This window comes from Sinocyclocheilus grahami, unplaced genomic scaffold (genome assembly GCF_001515645.1).
Source record: "Sinocyclocheilus grahami isolate Dianchi unplaced genomic scaffold, SAMN03320097.WGS_v1.1 scaffold232.1, whole genome shotgun sequence".
Classification (NCBI taxonomy): Eukaryota; Metazoa; Chordata; class Actinopteri; order Cypriniformes; family Cyprinidae; genus Sinocyclocheilus; species Sinocyclocheilus grahami.
Genome location: NW_015505411.1, coordinates 901,371 through 925,791, shown reverse-complemented (window position 1 = coordinate 925,791; position 24,421 = coordinate 901,371). Strand labels below are relative to the sequence as shown.

At 38.0% G+C, this 24,421-nt stretch overlaps 1 protein-coding gene across 1 annotated transcript in view; it reads right to left on the bottom strand.

Moving 5' to 3' along the window:
* The window catches only part of LOC107597452 (E3 ubiquitin-protein ligase SH3RF1-like), a 56,992-nt gene that overhangs the window by 14,449 nt on the left and 18,122 nt on the right, over nt 1-24,421 (bottom strand). The window contains 3 exon segments of the mRNA XM_016288516.1: nt 8,100-8,417; nt 14,006-14,101; nt 14,595-14,870. Of these exon segments, the coding sequence (XP_016144002.1) occupies nt 8,100-8,417; nt 14,006-14,101; nt 14,595-14,870 (690 nt within the window).

The window sequence follows — 24,421 nt, the reverse complement described above, 5'->3', positions numbered from 1 at the left end:
CTGAAATGTGCAAAAAAAAATTTTTTTTTAATTTGATAACTTCATTCCTACATCTGCCACTGTCAGTCCTGGGATTTTGTCTCATCAAACTGTGGTGCATTTGTCAATGTCAAGAGTGACATTCAAATTTTTACTACTTTATTACATAAAAGTTGCAGCTTTAAGATCTATATCAATAACAGGAACATATTTGCATTTTGTTCTGTGATTTAGTTTTTTAAGATAGAAACTTGGAGGTTATGTCTGAAAGCTGTGGGCTGAAGTGAACATTGCTGCTGTCGTTTTCTGCCACTAATGGCAACCGCCATGACTACTCAGCAAAACATTAAAACACACACTAATGAAATGAAAACTCCTGTTCGGTAATTAGAGACGCATCCCTGCTGTGTTTCATAAAGCAGTTGGGACAAAATCAGCCATGGCAAAAAGCGAATGTAAAAGCCGCCTATGCTTCTTACTCTCTTTCATCACTTCAAACATCCTCATCCTTCCAAATGGCCTCTTTCCCTCAAACCAGAAATATATGAGAAAGCAATAAGTCTGTGGTTCATATATTCTAAATGTGTCACAAAAATCATGAAAATCGATACATCACTCTCATAAAAGGGCATAACTGCTGCCACATAGGAGGGGGATCACTTTACAGGCTCAAATAGGCTTTTATGAGTTCTGGATAATTATTAGCGCTAAAACGCCTAGATAGGAATGTTAAAAAGAGTGTGAGAGAGAAAACGTGGGCATGCAAGAGAGGAACAAAAAGGGAGCAAGAATGAGAGAGAGAGAGAGAGAGAGAGAGAGAGAGAGAGAGAGAGATGCCTATATTCATAGTACTAGATGACAAAAACAACAGATCAACTGTCATTGTGTTTTGCTCTTGTTTGGTTGCCTGACAACATTACTGGTGAAAAAAAGAAGACGGCAAGTATGATGCATAAAAAAATTAATGAAACAATATGCTGCAGTATGAAAAAGTAAAGGAAAAACTGGGACAAAAAATTTTTTTTGTCCAATTATAGACTCATAAACAGAGTGCAGATGATAAATATTCTGGTTACACATGCAGGAAATGGACTGGTGTCTTGTGTAAATATACTCGCTAGGTGTGATTACAAAACACTGTGCTGGTTTCATATTAACACATGATGACGAATTCTGTTGCTTGAGGAACTGTCTCACATTCTTAAAGCATTAACACATGTTCGCTAAAGCCACCACACATGCTTCCTCTGCACCAAGTATTGACTCTCATAAAACACTGAATCGGGGTCAGCTTTCACAACACCCCGTCTCAACCGCTCCTTTATGAACACGAAAATGGATCCAAGAGCATACAGACAGGCCGAAACTAAGACGACAGAGGTATAATGTGTCTTCTGTTGTGTCTTCAGTGTTTTGTCCCACAGAAGAGGACTCCAGAGAGGTTCTTGGGCAGGTGATGACATTAATGGGACTAACATCAGGGAGAAACAAATTTCCAGTTAGCAGTGTGCTTCTTATACTATCAAATTCACCTGCAAAGAAAGTCTAATACAAACAAGAGAAGTGAGGAGATATCAGTTCAACAATTAGAGAATTTCTTCCACTTCAAGTTTTGTTCTCCGACAGTTTCAGGTCACAGCAACTAGGGGCGCAAGGCCTCTTAGAAATACTTCTCGTGTTTGTATACGGTCACAAACTTTACCATTTATGTACAAAACAAAACATATAAACTAAGTATCTTATGCTCACTAAGGCTGCATTTATTTGATTAAAAAACAACTATTTTCTATTTTATTAGAAATCATTCTAATATGCTGATTTGGTACTCAAGAAACTTTTTTTTTTATTATCAATGTTGAAAATGGTTGTGCTGCTTAATATTTTTGTTAAAACAGTGATAATTTTTTCAGGATTCTTTGATGAATAAAAAACTTAAAAGAATACCATTTATTTGAAATAGAACTTTCTTAGATTATAAATGTCTATACTGCCACTTTTCTGCACACCCTGTCTAGGCTTTGCTATTGTACTAATGCCAGATAAGACTTGTTAGATTGCCTTTACCACAAAGGCATCAAAGCCAAACATGGAATATGCTAGGCCATGGATCTGACTAGCTTTCACATTTTAAGCGATAAGTATTAGTTTTAGTCAGTACCGCCGCTCCCTATACGCAGAGTACGCCGTTTGCATAGGGCACCATCCCAGACAGTTGCTCAAAAGAAAAAAAAAAAACGTGACGCACCATTCCCGCATCCGCACCTGTGACCGCTCGCACCTCATGTTTGCGGCTGAATGCAAATGATCATTGATGGACAACTATGCCTGTGAAGAGACATCAGCAATCCGGTGCCGAGAAAAGAAAAAGGAAAAAAAAGTGAAAACGAAGCCTGTGCATCACTTTCAGGCACATTCATAATCCTGTGAAACTTTTTTTGGCTGTTGATGTTAATAACATGTTTTAATGTCGGAAATAATTTCACCACCACCAACGCATCTAATATTCTCTCTGAGTTTCCATGTTCCCTTACGAAAATTAGCCATGGTGTTAACACGAATAAAACCAAAAATCATCGTACGTGTAGCCATGGTAACTGCAAATTAACCATGGTTTTATAATTTATATTATAATAATTTACAAAGAAGTATTAAGATAATGTTTTTGTGTTTATAAGAACAGACCTAAGCCAACAATAGCCTTTAAAATGACTTAAAATGCATTATATAAAAACACTGAGGCAATCATGATTGGTTAATTAATAATTATATGGTTTCATCGAATAACACTGTTAAAAAACATCATGTAGGTTAATACAAAAAAAACAATTTATGTACATTACATGTTATTACAAATGACTGCAAAGGGAGCAAAAGGCCTGACACGAATAAAACCAAAAATCATCGTACGTGTAGCCATGGTAACTGCAAATTAACCATGGTTTTATAATTTATATTATAATAATTTACAAAGAAGTATTAAGATAATGTTTTTGTGTTTATAAAAACAGACCTAAGCCAACAATAGCCTTTAAAATGACTTAAAATGCATTATATAAAAACACTGAGGCAATCATGATTGGTTAATTAATAATTATATGGTTTCATCGAATAACACTGTTAAAAAACATCATGTAGGTTAATACAAAAAAAACAATTTATGTACATTACATGTTATTACAAATGACTGCAAAGGGAGCAAAAGGCCTGGCAATTGCTGCTGCTACACTTACAGGACAATCAAATCCTTGTTTAATAGGCTATTGACCAAACATTTAATTCAAATATCCACTTCTTTATTAATTCAATCTTTAATTTTTGGCAACCTTTTTGCTATATGATACAGCCTCTATAATTTCTTCAACAAAAAACATGTGGACATCACAACCCTTACAAAAATTAACCATGGTTTTATCATAGTAAAACTGCTTAATTTTCTTTTGCTTGATTTCTGAATGCTTGAGACTATAAAATCAATCAGACAACTGTATTAATAAAGTCATAGCCATAGGTAACTGTCTGAGCTACAATTGTAATTTGTAAATAATACAAATTATTCATTTATTTACTTTTATATTTTATTACATTTCTATTTTGACCCCTACAGTAGGTGTTTTTTTTTTGTTTTGTTTTTTTACTTCCATAATATTTGTGGGAGGGGTAGCACAACAATACAATCCTGCTTAGGGTACCCATTTAGCCAGCAGCAACCCTGGTTTTAGTAGTTTAGTAGTTAGTATTTTTACAGTTTTATTCAGTTTTTTAATTTCATCCTTAGCAAAACAACCTGACACTCAATGACTCCAAAAACATCTTTAAATCAGATGAAAATTATAAAAACAAAACAAATTAAAGCGAGTGTAAAGTAGAGGGGGGAAAGTCACATTCCTGGAAGTTTCTTAGAGCCCCCCTCCACAGCAGAACATCCACATGAAATGACATGTCTGTCTACCATCTCCTAAGAGACCGCATTGCTCGGCAACCAGTAGAACAGCTGCCTGTCATGAGTTACTGTCATTCCAGGATTGCTGCAGTGAACTCTGTGAGCAAGTGCTGGGGGAGTGTCTGATGTGGTGGAGCGCTGTCACGCATCAGTGGTCTCAAACGGTCGGACAGCATGTTGGACTGTGTGGAATGAGAGAGAGTAACTGCTGACAGAACAGGAGAGAACAGTAAGCTGGTGAGGACAAGCATCAGAGCTCTGGAGTGTGGGCAGGATGTCTGACGCGATGTTCGCTTTCTTTCCCTTCAAGATATCATTTGTAGCTGTCTGACAAATTCCACCATTTGTGATTTAAAGGGGTCATATGATGCTTTTTTAAAGATCATTGTTTTGTGTATTTGGTGTAACAGAATATGTTGACATGCTTTAATGTTCAAAAAACACATTATTTTTCAAATACTGTACATTATTGTAGGTCCTCTATGCCCCGCCTCTCTCAAACGCTTCGTTTTCTACAAAGTCCCTCCTTCCGACAAGCGCAGTCTGCTCTGATTGGCCAGCTGACCCAGTGAATTGTGATTGGCCGAACACCGCAAGCACTCGTCAAAAATATAACGCCCCTTACCATAATCGCGAGCTTCATCTTTCAAAATAAATGTAAAGACAGAGCCCGAAAGGGGAACAGAGTCGCGTGACAGACACAGTGATGAAGCTGGTATGTGTTTGTGATGTCACCCCCTCTCTCTCTCTCACTCTTTCTCGCACTCTCTCTCTCTGCGGTTGTCCATAAAATGCATTGCTGTTCTGTTGTAAGTAACCTTCAAGATTCCTAAATGCATCTACTTTCAGAAGGCCAAATAAAGTGCTTTTGCTTTCAGCGTCTCCCTGACATGGCTGCTTCAACACTAACTGCGGTTACTGAAACCACGCCTTCTTTCTTTGCATGAACATTTGGGCGGCATTATGCAAATATTTCCACATAGTGAGGTAGGTATGTGGGGGCATTTTAGAACGAGCCATTTTAGGGGGGCGTGACAGAGTCTTAACTTTGATAAAGAATATCTCTTTGGTTTTGAGACTTTAGTCTTTGCAACTTCAGGGATCTTATCTATGCACAATCAGCTTGTAACACTCCAAAGAGAAAGATCAAGCAACTGCAACAGTCACACTATAGTAAGGGGGGGGCTTACTGGTTTAGTTCTTAAAAATAAACATTTGTTGAACTGATGGTTTCTCTGAATAAGAGCACAAAGAACAAAATAAATAAAACTCACCCTTTTAAACCATGTCAGAGCAAATACATACACAACAGTTGAAAATTCTGTTTTATTTTAAAGAAATAAAAACTTTTATTAAGAAAGGACACATTAAATTGAGTTAAAAGTTGTAGTATCTATCTTAAATGCTGTTATTTTAAACTTTAATACTTACAGAACAGCAGTATAATGTATTTTTGTACAGTTACTGTATTTTTTTGATCAAATTAAAGCAGCACTGGTGAGCATTATAGAATATTGAGAGTAAGAGATGGAGAATTGAGACTGAGAAAATGTATAGAATATTATCAAAATGGTTAAAAATAATAATAAAAAAAAATTTTCAGCTACATTACCCAGCCCTACAATTAAATTTTTTTTCCCCTGAAATAAATCATACTAACCATACCATAACCAAGCATACTATCAATAATGGCACCTAAAAAAAGAATGGATAAATGGGTAAATTTGAACAGCATTCACATTAGTGTTGCTTTCGTCAACGAAAATTATGACTAAATATCGTCGTTAACGAACCTTTATCACGTGACGAAAACGAGACGAGACGCAACGAAAATGCTGGTCATGTGACGATGACGATTGTTGACGAATAAAAACGAGACAAAATGTGGTTTACAAAATAAAAACTATGTTAAAATGTCTCTTCATTTTCGTTGACCAAAACGAGACGAAACGAAATGTTATAACGTTATTTCATCTCGTTTAGTCGCGTTATTATTATTATTTTGCAGTATTTCTGTTTCCTGTGTCTCACTTCAGGGGCTGCATCAGGTTGCACTGTGCAGACGCAGGCGACGTCACTTCCTCAAGCCCCACTCGCAGCATTATTTAGAAGACTTAAACCAAACAAAGCTAAGTCTGACACAGAGAAAGGGACCGATGACTGGCCAGCTGGGGTTCGTCTTTATTTAAATTTATGTGTGTGTCCTTCTAACATGTTTGGTTGGTAAAATAAATGTTGTAAATTCAAATCAGAGCGTCTTCCGTCGTGTCTGGAATGGATGTATTCTTGAGTCTATAAGGCAGTGGTTCTCAGCCCCCGGCCCGTCACGAATTCAAATGCGGCCCACCATGCTGAACACAATTTAAAGAAATTACTTTAAGTTTTACAATTCATTTGAGTTTTTACATTAATTTTAAAATTTACTAAATAAATATAAGCTATAGCCTAATGTTTTTATGTAAAATAATTTTGTTTTTCATATATTATTTTCAGACATGAGCAGCACTCACATAGCCTAATTAACGTTACGCATTTAAAGTAATGACCAAGCGGCCAGCGACAGACAGTGAGCATATGCTTGATCAATTTAGCCTTCTCAAATCATCACGACTTGATGAAAATAAAATCTATAGTTATAAAACAGTTCAAGCATATAACAATGTTTGAACGTTAAACCTAGATAAATGTGTGCTGTATCCAATAGTTTCTGCAGAGAGTGGAAGCTGAAGCGTGCTTTGCAGGACATAGAGACGCCAGCGCGATCACTTGCATTTTTTTTCAGTGGATACAACAAAACCTTGTGCTTTTATAAAATAAAGAAATCAATCATGATGCGCTTTCTGCCGTCTCGTCTTCAACAGGAAGAAACTCAGCAAATACATGCCTCACAGACATGATAAATATATCTATAGAAAGCTTTAAATTACTACTTAACGAAATAAAACAAATCAAAAACAAAAACTCTTTCATTATGATCATAATCTGTAAAGATGCACTTCTCTCTAAAGGCGCGTCTAATGAGGAGATGGCGAGTCAGGATCGACAACTTCATCCTTGCCACACCGACTCAGAAAACACTAGTTTATTAGTAAATAATTCACATATCTCCCTACTGTTTCCCCCTGACGCATTTATGGTAATTACTTGTGCCGGTGCTTTGCGCCAAACTTAAGCCTATTGCATGCATTTGAACGCAGAACTCTTCAGCTGCGCTGACGGCACGCACCATACATGCTGCTGCTGCTGGACACTAAACACCGTCGAGCCGCTCTTGACAGTCGCGGTAGCTCAGTCTCATGTTGTTTCCACCAGAGTGGCAATCGTTTTTCATCACTAATTGATGGACGTCTAAAATATAAAAATAAGAAGAAGCCTAAAACAGGCCCGAGGCCCTGCCCGCATCTGAACTATGACATGAAAATTGTGAAAGATAGTGGTCATCAACGCAATTCAGAAAAAGAGGCGGCTTTTCTGCATTAGGTATGTTTATTTTATTTTTATTTTTTTACTCTTTGTGCATTACTAAAAAGAGACTAAAATACAATTTTCGTAGACTAAAACTAGACGAAAATAGTCATGGATAATTCTGACTAAAATAAGACTAAAATGCTCAGACTTTTAGTTGACTAAAACTTGACTAGACTAAAAAGAGTATGAACGTGACTAAAACTAATAAAAACTAAAATGACAGCTTCACACAAAGACTAGACTAAAATTAAAATTAAAACAGGCCGCCAAAAACAACACTAATTCACATTAGCCTATCAAGACAAACTTCTCCAAGCATATGAGAAAGACTTGTTTTAGGTGTTCATGTCACATATGTTTTGTAACTAGACTTCAAGATGTCTCTAAGGCAAATTAAGGCATTAAGAGGGTGTCAGATTTGAGCCAAACTTTCTTCAGTCTATCTTTAAATACATCTGTGCAGATTCTGCTGTACTGGGAGTGTGTGTGTGTGTGTGTGTGTGTGTGAGTGCATGTGAACTTATCAGGCTGTGTAACCATGGATACAGCTGAGAAGCTCATCCTCAGTGAGAAATTATGTCCACTCAGTACGAGTACTAATCTATATATAACATGCAGAGAGTTTCCCCATCACCAAATCTCTCTATCCATCACAAGGCTATATGGTGCTCTGATATGCTGCATGAGTGTCAATACATTCATCATCTCTCACCTGTGAAGGTGCGCTGGAGGACAGGCCTCCGCTGAGCTCTCCGATCCGGGCCGCTGCTGTAGGGTTGGAGGAGCTGATCAGAACCGGGCCACTGATCTCCATGGAGTGTCTCTGGGGTGGAGGGGCCAGGCAGGGCTTATGGGACATAGTCAGAGAGGTGAAGGAGTGACGCTTCTTACTGTTCTTCTTCTCCCCAGTGGCTTTCTGGGAGCCGTTGGCCTGGGGGCCAGAGGAAGAGGAGGACGGTCCTTCACTGGAGTCTCCTCCACCTTCAGATGGCTTGTCCAGTTCTATAAGTTGTCGTGCTGCACTGTTAAACTGAAAGTAGAAGAGAGTGTGAACAGAAATAATACTTCACAGCACATATTATCATTATTGTATCTAATTTTGGACTTTTGGAAATGTTGCGACACACAAAGCCCATATGAGCACTCAATATGCATGTGAATTAACTGCTAGGCCACATTTCTCACACTTTCTTTAAATGTAATGAATCTTTAATCAACAAACTGAAAAGAGAAAAAAGACATACTGTACATAATAGCCATTTAGTTGACTTAATGAGAGAATATTGGATCTGCATAATCTAAATGTGGCTACATTCACCGTCTACAACAGGGAAAAAAGTGTCAAGCAAGAAGAGATGAGTAAAAAGTGACGGAAGAGTTTAAAGACTCAGTGTACAGTATGTGGGGCGGTGGGTGTGATGAGACTGCAGGCCATGTCTGATTTCATGTGAAACTGAAATCAAAGGCAGGTGAACAGAAAGTCTCCAGCTAATGACAGAGCAACACCCATCACCCCGAGCAACCGCCTCACTTTCTACACAAATGAGAGCAGCCGATCACATGAAGAACCCTACACAGACTTCACCTAAACACGCACTGATCTAGGTCACGATGAAGACTGATTAAATGCTGCTATAGATACTGAATACAGCTGTAGAGTGCTTAGGTGCAGTCTTTGAATGGATTCATTTATTCATACGTAATATTATTTGTGAAAATATTAATAAATTAAACAATGAGATGCGTACATTGGCAAGAAAATTAGACATCATGCTAAAAAAAAAAAACCATGTGGGATCAGCACCAGTCAAATGTTTGGTTTCTTATGAAGAATCAGGTGTCCTCAAACTTTTGACTAGTACAACAAATAATACTAGACCTTAAGCTACAGCAAATCCTAGAATGAAAACAAGCGGTAACGTCATATGATTCACCTAACATGAACAACGGTAATAAAATGTAATAAAACTTCAAGATCACCTCAACATATGTCAGTGTTACCCTTGCAAACTCAGGCAGACATTAAATAGTGCTTATTCCATGGTCTGTCTGAATACTGGATTCTGATTGGCTGGCAGGTATGCAGTAAAAAAAGTTTAATGCACAGGTAGTTCCAAGTCAGTTTAATCACCGTTCTATATTAATGCGCTGCTTTAATTGATGCACACTAACCAACACACATCATTCGCTCGCGCACACATACAGAGAGAGAGAGAGAGAGAGAGAGAGAGAGAGAGAGAGAGAGAGAGAGAGAGAGAGAGAGGAGGGAAATCGCAGATTGTGCTGCACACACACATAAACTTGTTGTCAACGCTTCCACTGCGATTTTTATTACTAAAATAAAAGATAGATACTAGATCGCTACATTATATTCCCCAGCAACGAGGTGATAAAACATTTTTTATCTGTTGATAAGTAATTGTTTAGTACAGAGAGAGACGTGCAGACACAGCAAGCAGGTAACTGACACACAACTGTCATCTCTCCCTCTCTCTCTCTCTCAATCGATCGATAATTAACTGAAATACATGCTATAATTCATTCAAATAAATGTGGTCTTACCGCACTATTTCATCTCTGTGTCTGATTTGAAGCAGGCAGAATGCTAGAGCTAACGAGCCATAGCTGTCGGAAATAACTGTCATTTTTCCCATTCGGTCAAATATTGTGCTGCAAAGAGCAATACAAGTTTTAACTTGTCTATAACTTGGCAAAAGACCATGGAATAAGCGCGATAATCAACGGCTAGCAATGCATTAAAGGATTTTAACGCACTTCGCGGAGGCGTGGTTCTTTGCCTCCACGTCGTGCATTAAAGGCTAGCCGTTGACTATCCCTTACATAGATGCAGAGGCGGACAGTAACTAAGTACATTTACTTAAGTATTGTACTTAAGTATGCTTTTTGAGTATCGGTACTTTACTTGAGTATTATTTTTTCTGGAAACTTATGACTTTAACTTCACTACATTTGAAAGACAAATATTGTACTTTTCACTCCACTACATTTCTATCAAGGTCCTAGAAGTAGAAAGTCGTTACTATGTAGCAGCTTTGAAAGTCAGTGGGTGATTTGTTTCTTCTCTAAAATGTGACTTTCTTTTTTTTCAGACAGTTGATCAGTAATCACTCTTGTAGGGCTACATGAAGTGATTTCCCAGCATTTTTTGAACACTGACCAGTTGCAAATGTGATATTTATAACAATTCAATAATAAGAAGTCAATATTGTGGTATATATTAGACACAATATTGTCTGATTTTGCTAAATTGTGTACGTGAAAATATTACCTATAAAGCCACAGAAGAACTGTTGTGCATCTCCTAATAAAACACAGGTGTTGGACTTGAAGCAGCACTGCACAGACAGTTCTTTGTGTGACATCAAAGTACTCCGAGAGCGATTAGACTGCATTTTTTAAATTTTGGTTTTGATGTCAAATAAGTCTTGCTGTTTTGCTTTTTTGTTAAAGCAGTGTTGCTGTTGTAAAGTTATACAGCTACAGTTGTGTTGCTGGGTTTTAAAGCAGGTTTGATTTTGTTTTTTCCTTATCATTCTGTATTTACAGGATTTCACGGTCCACTCTGTTCAGATGTGATTGAATGGCTACACATAGATGCGTGCACACACTGTCAGAGCTGTGTGAGATCACTACCATACTGCTTTTGTGGGGGTGGGTAGACAGCCACTAAGAGAGACATGTGCCTGATTCCATTTCCAAGTCACTCTTTGAAAACATATTAATTTATGGTGGCAGAAAGTGACATGGGAACAGAAAAACATTTTCTCTGAATGTCACTTTTGATGTCACCGGTATCAGAGATTACTTTCTCAAAAGCATTCACTTGGAAAAAGTGGTTTAGAGAAAATTGCCAGGGCTTTTGTGTAAGCTCAAAGCCTCCATTCCATCGTTCTCTCAATCTGCGTGAGAGAGATGCAATTCAAGCAGCACCATTCTGACAGAAGCTATTTTTGAATGTCTTTTGATGGTTATTTTTTCTCACAGGTTAGACACATGGCTGGCTCTGCCAGGGTTCATAAAGGTTTTTGCCTATGTTTATGGGAGGAGGGACATGAGGTGTTGTGAGATGTAAGCTGCTGCAACATGTGAATTTGGCCATGATAATTGTGCCTATGCTTGTTTGAGGTTAAGTGATTCAAGGGAGCAGTGCTTAAAGACAAGGCTGTTCGTGTTTTGAGATCTGCGTCAGAAAAATGAAAAGGCTGATGAGGGTTTAATACAGCTCAAATAATTAGCAACAATTTGAAGGATCTCAGAGATCTGAATGCTTAAAGAGATGCGTGTTTCAACAAGAGCAGAAACAAAGAAATGGTCGGGGGTGAAAGACTATGGGGGTAGAATTGTTGCATTATTCCAAATAAATAGATGATAAATCACAAATAAATGCAAAGCGATTAACAAAAACCAAACATATTCACAAAATAAATAGAATGAGATCCACAAATAAATCTTAGAGTTTCACAAACATGAATTAAATTCACAAATAAAAAAATGAGACTTGCAAATAAAAAATATATTCACAAATATCTTTTTATTCTACACACACAACTTTGCCTGGCATTTATTTGTGAATCGCGTCCTGTGCATTAGTAGATCGCTGGGCGCATTTGTGGATTTTGAGACATTTCTAGCATCAAGATGCACACCAATCCACAAATACGTGGACTCCACCCACCGTCTACTCAAGCCAATCAGATAACAGCCACACTTCGCTGACCAATCATAGCACGTTCTCGCTATTAACCAATCACGTTTTGCTTTACAACCAGGACGGGAGCAGATTCATTTTGCACCCCTGTAAGGAACTGCATTCTATGGACATTTCATTCAAATTGAACTGAAGTGCTGTTTGTGTGGCTAAAAAAAACCCTGTTTCCAAAAGATTGTTGGAGTGTAAGGCTTCTTTATATTTCCATCAGGATCAGTGAATGAGGATAAACTCAGGATTATACACAATTTATGACCATTCACAGATCCCGAACATCATCAGTAATACCCTCGCGACGTGTCCAAAGCAAATAGAAATCTACTGCGATGCTGTCTACTCTGGACGAGGCCTGACATGATGAAGCAGCGAGCATGCAGCGAGCATGTAGCGAGCAGAGACACGATGTAAGGCATGGCTTATTTAGCCTTTCAAAGCACAATCGTGGCAACAAATATATAGGGCATAATAACACGTATAATATCAATTATGGGCCAAAATGACCATCTGGGTACCCGTCTCAGCATCACTGCAGCATGTAGTACTGGAGTTTTGCAAGTGGACAATGTAAATAAAAACCTACTTTGGATGCTGTTAAGTAACTTTTACAACCAAAACTAGTAAGTCTGATTCATATAAAATATTTTTTGCGTGATCAAGTGTTTTAACTAATAAATATCTCGTCTCACATTTATATTCAACACACCTGCAACGCATTTAAAAAAAAAAACACCTATATTGTTTCCTTCCCAAACAATGGCAATAACTTTGTAATACTTTTAATTAATGTTTGAAAATATTATTTATAATGCTATACATCGTTATCCACATAGCTGCTCATATCCATATCCATATCCATCTCATCCAAACTGCTTCACAGAAAAACACTGTTATGTTGGCTGTTGTGTGACAGCAATTTAACCTATTAAACAAACTCGCATGTTTATCATGAGGTTTTATTAGTCAGTTACTTATTGATGCTTTTCTTTCCATCCTTAATGACGCTTCCATAGCGCGTTTGTATCCAGTATAGCATTGTTTCCATACCCGTGATTTAAAGTGCTGTTTCTCTGGCATTTTCAAAGGCATGTAAAATATACTGTGGCTTGGCTTGATACACAGTCTAATGATCTAACTAAATCTAATTTAAACATATTTTACTGTCTCAATTTTTATGGCCCTTGTATTTCCTATTTGAGCCAATGCATATTATGAATGAAGTTATTTCAGGAAGAGACCGCCCTGATTGTAAAGCAAAACGTGATTGTTATAGCGAGAACGTGCTATGATTGGTCAGCGAAGTGTGGCTGTTATCTGATTGGCTTGAGTAGACGGTGGGTGGAGTCCATACATTTGTGGATTGTCAGCATCTTGACACTAGAAATGTTTCAAAATCCACAAATGCACAGTGAGCAATCCACAAATGCGTGCAGCGATCTACAAATGTACAGGACGCGATTCACAAATAAATGGCAGGCAAAGTTGTGTTTGTGACAATGTATTTCTGAATGTTTTTTTTATTTTTTTATCTCATTTTATTTATTTGTGAATTTTAATGTTTGTGAAACTCTGAAATGTATTTGTGGAACTCATTCTATTTTTTTTTGTCAATATGTTTAAGTTTTTGTAAATCTCTTTACATTTATTTGTGGATCATAATCTATTTATTTGGAATAATGCAACAATTCTACCCCCATAAAAGACTGGCCAGATGAACAGGACATGACAGCAACAAAAATGGCAACAAAGGATACTTTTGAGAGTAAACTCTGAAAAGGGTGGAGAATATTTTGAAGGTTTCCAAGACAAAAGTTGAAGAGTACAAATCTAAATATAAAACATTAAACGTGAAAACATCAGGGAACAATTTTAAATGCACTGATATGACTCACCTCTACATAAGATATGGGGAAGATGCCAATCTTATCTCCCAGCATGCCTTCCGCCCAGTTCTCATCCACACGACGAATCACAGTAAGAATATCATCCTGAGGGCAGACAGAAAAAAATAGGTTCCTTGTTATTCAGCCAGAAGCCCTCACAGCAAGTTGTTAAAAAGTTTAAAAAAAGGCATCAATGAAAGCAAGGCATTTGTTTTTTTTATATATAAAAATCTATCCAAAAAACAAATGACTCAAGGGGATCAACACTTATGTTGCAAGCAGCAGAAAATGTTTTTGCTTCTCCAACAGCTCACCCCAAAAGTATTCACCCTCATGTCTTTCCAAACCTATATTATGCTCATTTTTAGTGGAACATACAAAAGGGAACTTATTTTCCATGCAAAGTAAGAATAGTGACCATGGGGTGAATCTAAAAAAAGGCTGCAAAAATGTTCATTGTTAGTTTACGACACCCAATGCATTAACTTATGGTAACGTGTTACCATTTGTTTTTGAACTTGTGGATGGGAGACGGTGTATGTGAATGAGAGAGTAAAGATAAAGGTTGAAGTCTGTACAGTGAGTAGATGTCCAGCACCTTTGAAAATGGCAAGCAGTCCTTGTCAGCCTCCTTGTCTTTCAGCTCAAAGTCATACAGGGCCTTACATTGAGGGGGTGGCTGTGGGAGAGGTTTGATGACCTGGACAAAGTTGGTGGGGAAGAATCCATGGACTCCGCCCATCTCTCCATGGTACCAGTTTTCATCCACCTGTCGGCGCAGGATGATGATGTCACCCTTGCTGAACTTGAGATCTCCGGCTTCTTTGCCATCATAGTTGTATAAGGCCTTGGCACAGGGTAGCTGAGGAACTCCCTGCAGTAAAGAGAAAAATGGAAGTTCAGGGTTTCCAAAGTAACTTGGATTCATGGATAATGCAGCAAGTTCAGCACTCAAAAGCACATTCATTTTTCAAACTCCTAGGACAGGCGAAGGGTGACCGTGATAACCACAGCCAGCTTTCACAGAGTGTGACCATGTGTGGAGTGGAGGAGGGTGTTAAGTGCAAAGTGAAGGCAGAGATTCTATAATAAACCCTTTGCTGCAAGGTTTTTTAAAACCTATACACTGCTATCTTTGGAGCCTATCACATACTATCCATAACATGGACATCTGCAGTATGAAAAGAAACAAACAACCATATATAAACAAGTCTTCGCTCAGCTATACAGTAGAGAACACCATCACATAAGCTCAATGCTAGCTTTTGTGCTGCAGATGAGTGATCAGTCTGTCTGGCTTGTCTTTCAGCCTGACCTTGTAGGCTTGTCTCTCTGTTTGACTGTGCCGGGGCTGCTTTTTCTGTCTGTCTTGCACCGTCTGTGTTGCTTAACTTACTGACTGCCTCCTTGTCTGACAATCCCAAAATGCCCTTGGATATGCCAATGGATTCACAACGTTGTGGGGCAAGCCCATTTATCAATGTGCGTGGAGTTTTATGGTGCAGAACCAGTCGTCTGGAACTGGTCAAAGCTCCTTTCAGGCCTGACAATGATCCACAGCCAGAGAGAGGGAGGAGGCAGCAGACACAGTCCTGCTCAACTGAATGAGCCCTTTTCAGGCAAACTGTTCAAGAGAGTGGCCCTCTGTACAAAAGACCCCCACCACCACCCAGCATAAAGCCCTATGGGCTTCCTCCACTGTAGCATGCATCTCCTGCGCATAGTGAGGAGAATGATAATCACAACTCCAATGACAAAGAGAATCAGAATATCCTCATGAAAGACTGGAAAAGATGGAAAGAAAGAAGACAGGTGGACAGTGAAGTGGGCTCATAGGTAGGTAGGTAAGAAGGAAATAAGGGAGGAAGAACAGAAGGAAGGAAGTTAGGTAGGTAAGTTGGTAGGAAGTAAGGAGGGTGGCTAGGTAGGTAGACAGGAAGAAAGCAAATAAGGAAGGAAGGGGAATCGGCAGACAGGCAAGACAGAAGATTAAGTAGGTAGGTAAAAAGGAAATAAAGAAGGAAGGTGGGTGGGTAGACAGATAGGTAGATACAGGTGAAAAAGAAGTAAAGAAGAAAGGAAGAAAGGTGGCTAGATAGGTAAGTATGACAAGTCAGTTAGGTAGGCAGACAGGAAGGAAGGTAGGAAAGCAGACAGAAAAGAAGGAAGTTTGTTATGTAGGTAGGCTGGAAGGAAGTAAAAAAGGAAGAAGGTGAGTAGGCAGATAGGTAGACAGGTAAGAAGGAAGTTAGGGATAAAGAAAGGTAGGCAGATAAGTACGTGCATAGGAAGGAAGGAAAAAAAGTGAATAGCATGTAAGTGGGCAAATTTTTGGGTGGATAGGAATGAGGGAACAAAGGTAAAAAATTAAGTGGGTAGGCGAAAAGAATCAGAATCAGAAATCAGAAAAGGCTTTATTGCCAAGTGTGTTTACACACACACACACAAGGAATTTGTCTTGGTGACAGGAGTTTCCAGTGCAAAGAAAGAAAGTACAGACATCAAGAAAAAGTACAGAAGGAAGTAAAACAGGCAGGAAAGTAGGCAGAAACAAAGACAGGCAGGAAGAAAGGATGAATGAAAGAACGAGAACATTGGGAAAATGAAGAGAAAGAGAGAGTGAGAGAAAGACTGATGTGTTACTGTTCCGCCCAGAGAAGGATCAGCAAGTGACTAAGCAGCACTCACCGCAGAGAGGACAGACGACCAGCCAGACACCAAGAAAACTAACTAGAGGGCAAACTGACCTTTCAGAAACCACATCCCTTTCTCAAACTTAAAAACAAACCAAACAGGAAATAAAGATGACCTTAAGAAATGGTATTTCATCAAGAAAAAGTACAGAAGGAAGTAAAACAGGCAGGAAAGTAGGCAGAAACAAAGACAGGCAGGAAGAAAGGATGAATGAAAGAACGAGAACATGGGAAAATGAAGAGAAAGAGAGAGTGAGAGAAAGACTGATGTGTTACTGTTCCGCCCAGAGAAGGATCAGCAAGTGACTAAGCAGCACTCACCGCAGAGAGGACAGACGACCAGCCAGACACCAAGAAAACTAACTAGAGGGCAAACTGACCTTTCAGAAACCACATCCCTTTCTCAAACTTAAAAACAAACCAAACAGGAAATAAAGATGACCTTAAGAAATGGTATTTGCTCACAATTCTATGTCATTTGGGCCGACAGCTTTATTTGATGTAATGTAATGTAATGCTGTGCCCAAGTCCACGGACTCGAACAACTCAAAAATCAAAGCTCTATTCGTCTGTGCACCTCTGTGCTGTTTTCGTCCCCCCTTCTGTGGGCCTCTCTCAAAGGCAGCTGTCAGCAGACCTGCAGATTTATCCACTGTGCTCAGCTTAGACCATGAAACAGACAGAAAGAGTGAGAGAAGAGGAAAGACACGAACGAGCAGGGGATAAGATGGAAGGATAAGAAAAAAGGGGAGGAGGACAAGAAGGAAAAGGAGAAAGAAAGAAAAAGAGTTTGATCAAATGAATGTTAGGACGGCCGGTGTGTGTGTGTGTGTGTGTGTGTGTGTGTGTGTGTGTGTATTTTCCGGTCTAAGCCTTGCTTGTGAAAATGAAGGGCGCTAAAGATCGCTTGAACTGGACCGACATGAAAGAACCGCATTCAGGCTTTTATCCAGTCCAAACAGAGCACTGAAGGTGTGTGTGTGTGTGTATGCTTGCCTGTTTGTTAAGATTACATGAACCTCACTGGTTCTATTAAAAAAAAAGTGAGGCCACTCATTGCCTTTGAGGCTTTCCGATCTCAAGACTCATCCTGGTCCAAGAACTCTTTCATGGGACATGAGGGATAAACACCAGCCTATCTCACTGAAGATCTGAAGAACAAGATGACATGGATGAACCTGGATCAGAACTACACAATATTAGACACTAACGCAAGACAGCTCTGAGCGTTCAATGGGCCTGAAATTACTCACTGCTGTGCAACTGCGCTAAACTTCTCTTACTGGAGGGAAAAACAATAACACCTTTATGTTGTTAAACACTCCCCAGTGCTGAAGCAAATGAGATTATAATGTAAACAAGATACCTAAAAATGCCTAGTAACAAGAGAGAGTCTACACTGATCCATCCTCTCTAATTGCCAATTACAACTAATTTGTCATTTTGTAGATTCTTTCCAGTGCCTTACAGTACAGTACAATTCGGGGGAAAGGAAAAGATTCACTCATGACTGCAACGGTTTCTTAAATCAGTTGTCATTTTGCATTATAGTAAAGACCTGTTCACACTTACAGAAATTAAATGGATAGTTAAACAAAAAATTACAATTCTGTAATTTCCTCTCCCTTATGTTGTTCCAAACCTGCATGAGTTTCTTTCTTCTGTTGAACACAAAAGAATATATTTTGAAGAATGTTGGAAACCAAAAAGTTGCTGTTAGCCATTGATTTCCATTGATTAAAAAAATATTGTCAATAAGTCAACTGTGTGGTTACCAACATTCTTCAAAATATATTATTTTGTGTTCAACAGAAGAAAGAAACTCATACAGGTTTAGTACAACATAAGGGCAAGTGATGAGAGAAATTTCATTTTTTGGTGAACTATCCCTTTAAGTTTAGTGACCGAAATTAATATTTTATTCTTTTCATTAAGCCAAAAACTGAAAATAAAGTTTCATTTAATAAATTTGAGTGACAGAACTCTGTATTCTGTTCAGGGTGTCATGTTCACAGGTGATGAAACAGTCATAGTACAGTATTTAGGCAATGAGATGCGTTGAATTGAATCTTGAATCAAAATTTATTTAAATCATGAAGTGCAAAAAATAATTCCCACCTCTTCTTGTCACGGTTAAATGTCTTGCTCAAGGGCACAATGGTAAAAATAAAAACTGAGAACAAAAAACTAAATAAACAAGGGATTGATTCTTAGATTCCATTACACAATTTGGCTGGTGGCTTATGTTTGACGTTTCTTAGCGGAGTGGAACCTTCCTATAATTTGTCAATCCGTGACAGCTAGATGTGCCTAATACACCACTAATGAGAAATGTGTAATCCAATACTAATGAGCTCTGCCAGCCACAAGCCATCAATCACTATTAAGCCTTTAATATCCACAAACATCTCCAACCATCTCTAAATCATAAGTTTCCCTGATGGTTTTTACAAGAGCGGTTATAGGATTTGGGTGGGTCAGGCCCCCATCTAGAATAATTCATCTTAAGAAATCCCCCAACACACTTAGAGATGACAGGAAAAAGAGGACAACTCCCAAGAGGCACAAGCAATCAAGCCCATCACAGAGCAGTGCTTACCTCGTAATCCTAACACACTCAGATTCACCAAAGGGAGATGACGTAGATTTATTGACAGGAGTTTGTGTGTGTGTGGCAGCCATGTTGTTTTCATTACGTCTATATTAACTGAAATGGGCTGCTAATGGCTCCATTTATGACCACTGGGAAATGACCTGACCTGTCCCTCATCTGTGTCCTCTGCTAAAAATGGACTCCCACCTACAGCTGCTGCTGAAGCCTCATACTTCTCACCTCGAGAGTAACGGGCCTCCCTGCTGAAGCTTTAGTGGATAATTTCTTTGTAAAGGATGATAGATCAGGTGTGGAGAATGCTGAGTGGGCGTTTATGACTGGGGTAAGGAGGGAATTGATGCAGGGCTAAGATCTGAATAACAAAACATCAGGTTTAGCCAGGCAGTGGAAACGGATATTTGTCTACCGCAATGAGCAAAATCTCATCAGATTGCAGCAAGACCTTTATGAGGAACAGAAAGAACAGTGTTTATGTTAGATCAGAAAGAGAGAGAGGGAGTGAAGAAGAACAGTTAGAGAGCTAATCGGGTTATATACATACATGTACTTCCTGTCCTGTCTTTCTACATTCAACCCGACCTTTATATCCAGCAAATGAGCAGTGTGTTCCCACAGTCAAAAGTGAAACGGGGTAGTTAAGGTTTCCATGGCAACATCTGCAGAAGATCCACAGTTCTTTCTGTCACCCGCACAGCAGAACACAGAAATGAGAGGTGGGGAGGTAGCGAGATACAGAAGTTTCATGGCAGGATGCTAGAAAACAATATTTGCTTTGACACACTCTGAGAGGGAAAATGGGAAAACACTTAAATAATGATATCTAAAAGCTGAATCCCAAACAAAACAGATAAAACTAGAGTTTGACTTAACTTAATCCATCTCAAGTAGTAAAGTAAAGGTTGCTTGGACATTTTAAACTTCTTTTGTTTGTTTGTTTTGAGTGATTTATTGAAAATTTCAGGTTCCTATAACTAGTCCCAACTAGATACTCAACCCCAGAGTGAGGGGATTAAAAAAAAAGATAAACTGCACTCACTCACACTTTCTCAGCTTTATAAAACATTAAGATAAGTCTCAAAGTTGAGATGTTCTACATGTGCATTATACCTACCAAAGTACCCCCTAAAAAAATTTAGGGCTGAGGCACAAATCATCATAAACTGTTCTCATTGTAAACTGACCCTAAAAATGGAACCCTGAGCAAGGAACAATAATGTGTAAAATATTTCTTTATGGTCATGTAAATGTGCTCTAGAGATCCGTTTTTTTTCCAGGAACCTTGAACGATCCTGGGTTGAGATACTAAGTTATCCATAAATGTCTGTATAATCAAAATTTGTTGTTGGCCATGACACAAAGACGGTCACTTTGTGGTTAAAGTAAAATAAAAATAACTGGGGGAAAAAAGGTGGTTTTCCAATACCAATTAATCTACGTAATCATAAATATTAAAATAGTCAAGCAACCAACTTTTACATTTTTGGACTACTTGTAAACATATTTATAAACAAAATAATAAATTATTATAATAAATAACTTACACATTTATAAATATAAACATATATTACATATATTTCTTAAATATAAACATGCATTTGTGTGTATTTATATTTATATATACACAGTACACACACATGTATTATGTAAACACAAACTTTTATTTTGGAAGCAATTTTATTTTTATTTTACTTTATTTACATTTGCAATTTTTAATTAATAAATCGATAATTGTGCTACTCCTAGTCTTCCGTAGTTTTATTCTGCCTTTCATCAATTTAGACAAAAACACACCACATGCAAATGCAATCTTGTCAACAACCTTGTTATTTTTATTTTATAAGACGCCGAAAAAAAGGGTTGATTACTTAAATTTACTTCTAGTCTTATTTTATTAGCTCACATATAAACACGAACACACAGACATCACACTTTATCATGACACAGCTTGAATGCCTGAGAGATATGATCCCAACACCAATAAACCACAGAACAGAGGAAGAGAGAATCACAAAAACAGGAGGCAAAGTAAAGCTCAGAAAACACGAGGCTAGCTGTCTGGACCCCAGATGTGCATCTGGACCATGATCACAGATGAACCCGAGCAGAATGGCTTTCTCCTGATCCCTCTTTCCCAACCCTCTCCATTTGCCACCTTCCTTCGTTAGGGTCATCCAGTTGTACACTTGTGTCTATTTAAGCCATGTGACCATCCCACCAGACATCCACCTCATTACAACCCGCACCTGTTCCACAGTCACGACCTCCATAAAACCTCTGCATTTCACCTTGCCGTGGGGAACCGGACTACACTTTAGGGGCTCATGGGAACCACTTCCATTACAGCTGGATTGAATTAATCTGCCATAGACTGGTGTGCAAAGTCTCATGGGAGTTGGAGTCCTTTCATGAGATCAAAGCTGCCCAGCATAAATGTGTGGACAAATGAACCATGAAGCAGGCATGTGTAAAGTTAAACGTCGAAAACTAGAACCAGAGGCCTGTTTAAGAGGAGAAGAAAAGTCTTTTTCATTGAGTGAAACACTAAACATATGGGAGTACAGCAGAGATGTTGCTGAGGCAAGACTTTTCTGTAAGCTACAGATTAGTCATCAAAAAGAAACTGCTTAAACATGGAGGGGGTCTGGGCTTTATAGTGGAATTATGGGAAAGGAGCATGTGGTTTTCATGAATGATGTGCGTAACTCTGTGTATGTGTATCTCGCTTGGAAAATAAAGCAAATGTGTGCTGCTATTTTGTATGCGGCCACTTTTTCCTCTCACTGTGTGTGCGCACTCTTGCCTGACCTCACTTACTACAGTAAAGACAGGTGGTTTGGGGTGTGCTGAGGATCACAGATTGTATATCTTAACACTGCATGGGTGGAATAACACAACTCTCAATCTCCAGCACTGGAGAAGAAAGGCCACACAGACAGGCAAGAAGTTATTTAACTTTCAGTTTTTAGCCTCACCACATTTTTTTTATTCATGTACCTGATTACATAAGCAGGTGCTCATGAAAGAGAAGGCGCTATGTCAGAGAGCACTCAGAGGAAAAACACAAGAGTTTGCTAAAGTAGGGCTTCATCATGCAGAAAAGTTGAGACAATTTTAACTTTTGCTGCAGTGCACTCAAAGGAATCCACAGACCAATGACAATTTCAGACAGTCAGATTCAGTGCTTTCAGAAATCAAAATTGCCATATTACACATATGATTTCCAACTAACCCACCTCTATTTACACCCTTAAAAGGACTGTATGGATTAGGGATGTTCATTTTGGTTATTTTTCCTAACCCGACAACCGACGCTCGTTAACCGATTATTAACCGTTAAGATTATTTTAAATTATAATTTAATTAAATTAGAAAGGATAAGTCTGTGACCCCTTAAAAATACTAACATTTGTTACCCGGGGATTCATTTTACATGCGCAAAAAGCCGCAAACAACAGAACATGAGGATTCACATGGTCTTCATATCACATCACGCACCTGCAGCGCTTCTGCAAGTGGAGAAAAACATAATAAAGCTAGGCTATAGGCCTCTATATATATATAAATATAAATATTTATATATATATTTATATAAATATAAATATATATAAAGATAAGTAGGCCTAGACGAGAAATATATTTTAACGTAAATAATAAATTAAGAAAACGAAAGAAAAACTGTGCAACAAGTAGCCTAGTATTCAAAGTATCAGTTCATTTTTGTGCTGCGCAAAAGGAAACCAGACGGCAGAAAGCGGCATCCTATTTTTCTTTAGGCTTATTTTACAAAAGCACAAAGATTTGTTTTTATTGTGAATGTACACAAATAAAGGTAAACCTTTTAGAATTCCGATTATCTTTATGACTAAAAGGAGTAGTTTCTTCCTCTGTTAGAAAGAAAAAAATTCAAATGATTGCGCCGGCGCCGCATGCGCGCACAGTTAAGCATTGCTACCTTGACAATGCAGCCAGTTCATTATCATAATAAAATACAGTCAGTCAAACATATGGAAAAAAACACACTGCTCAGTTTAAATATGTAGTAAAATCTGTGCCGTTAAGCGTTATCACCGTACCGCCATGAATGATGTTATGCAAACCATTTTGTTTTACGTGGACATTGGAATGCGAGTGAAGTAGGCTACAAAATAAATAATATTTTGGCATTCAAATACATCGCGAATATGGAAACATTTAATTTTTTTGTCAAATGAGAGACACAATGTTGGTTTCAGTTTCGTTTTAGCCTAAATGAATTAGTTTTGGCTTGTCGTTTAGCTATAGCTTCTTATATTTTGAATTCTTGTTCTTTTCTAAATACTGTTAATTGAAAGGCTTTGTTGTGGAGTGAGGGGAACTAAAATAGCCTAGCTATGTTTACAGTGTTTATTATAATGTTTGTAAACATTTCGTGTCGGCATTAGGCCTATTTCTGAATGAAATAATAAAATGTGACTTATGTTTTTTTCTCTCTCTAAAAAAAAACACTTTTTTTATACACGTAGTGTATTTCAACCATGCAGCAAACCTTTTTAAATATTTTGATAAATTACTAAAAATAAATAAATAAATAAATTACTTTTTAAATCGTTTAACTGATTGTATTAATCAAGTCAAAATTATTCACGGTCGGTTAATGGTTAACCGGTTAAAATGAACATCCTAGTATGGATCCCTGTCCATCAAATGCATCATCAGCCTCTTTTCTAGTGTGTAAATATCTTTATTTCAAGCAATGTATGTTATTTTAAGAAAATTTATACTTTTATTCAGCAAGGATGCACTAAATTGTTTAAAAGTGACACTAAATATATTTGTTAAAAAACATTTATATTTTAAATAAATGTTGTTGTTTTTTACTTTGTATTCATCAAAGAATCCTGAAAAACATGTATTACAGTTTCCACAGCTCAACTGTTTTCAACTGAAAATGAAAAGATTTGTTTTTATTGTGAATGTACACAAATAAAGGTAAACCTTTTAGAATTCCGATTATCTTTATGACTAAAAGGAGTAGTTTCTTCCTCTGTTAGAAAGAAAAAAATTCAAATGATTGCGCCGGCGCCGCATGCGCGCACAGTTAAGCATTGCTACCTTGACAATGCAGCCAGTTCATTATCA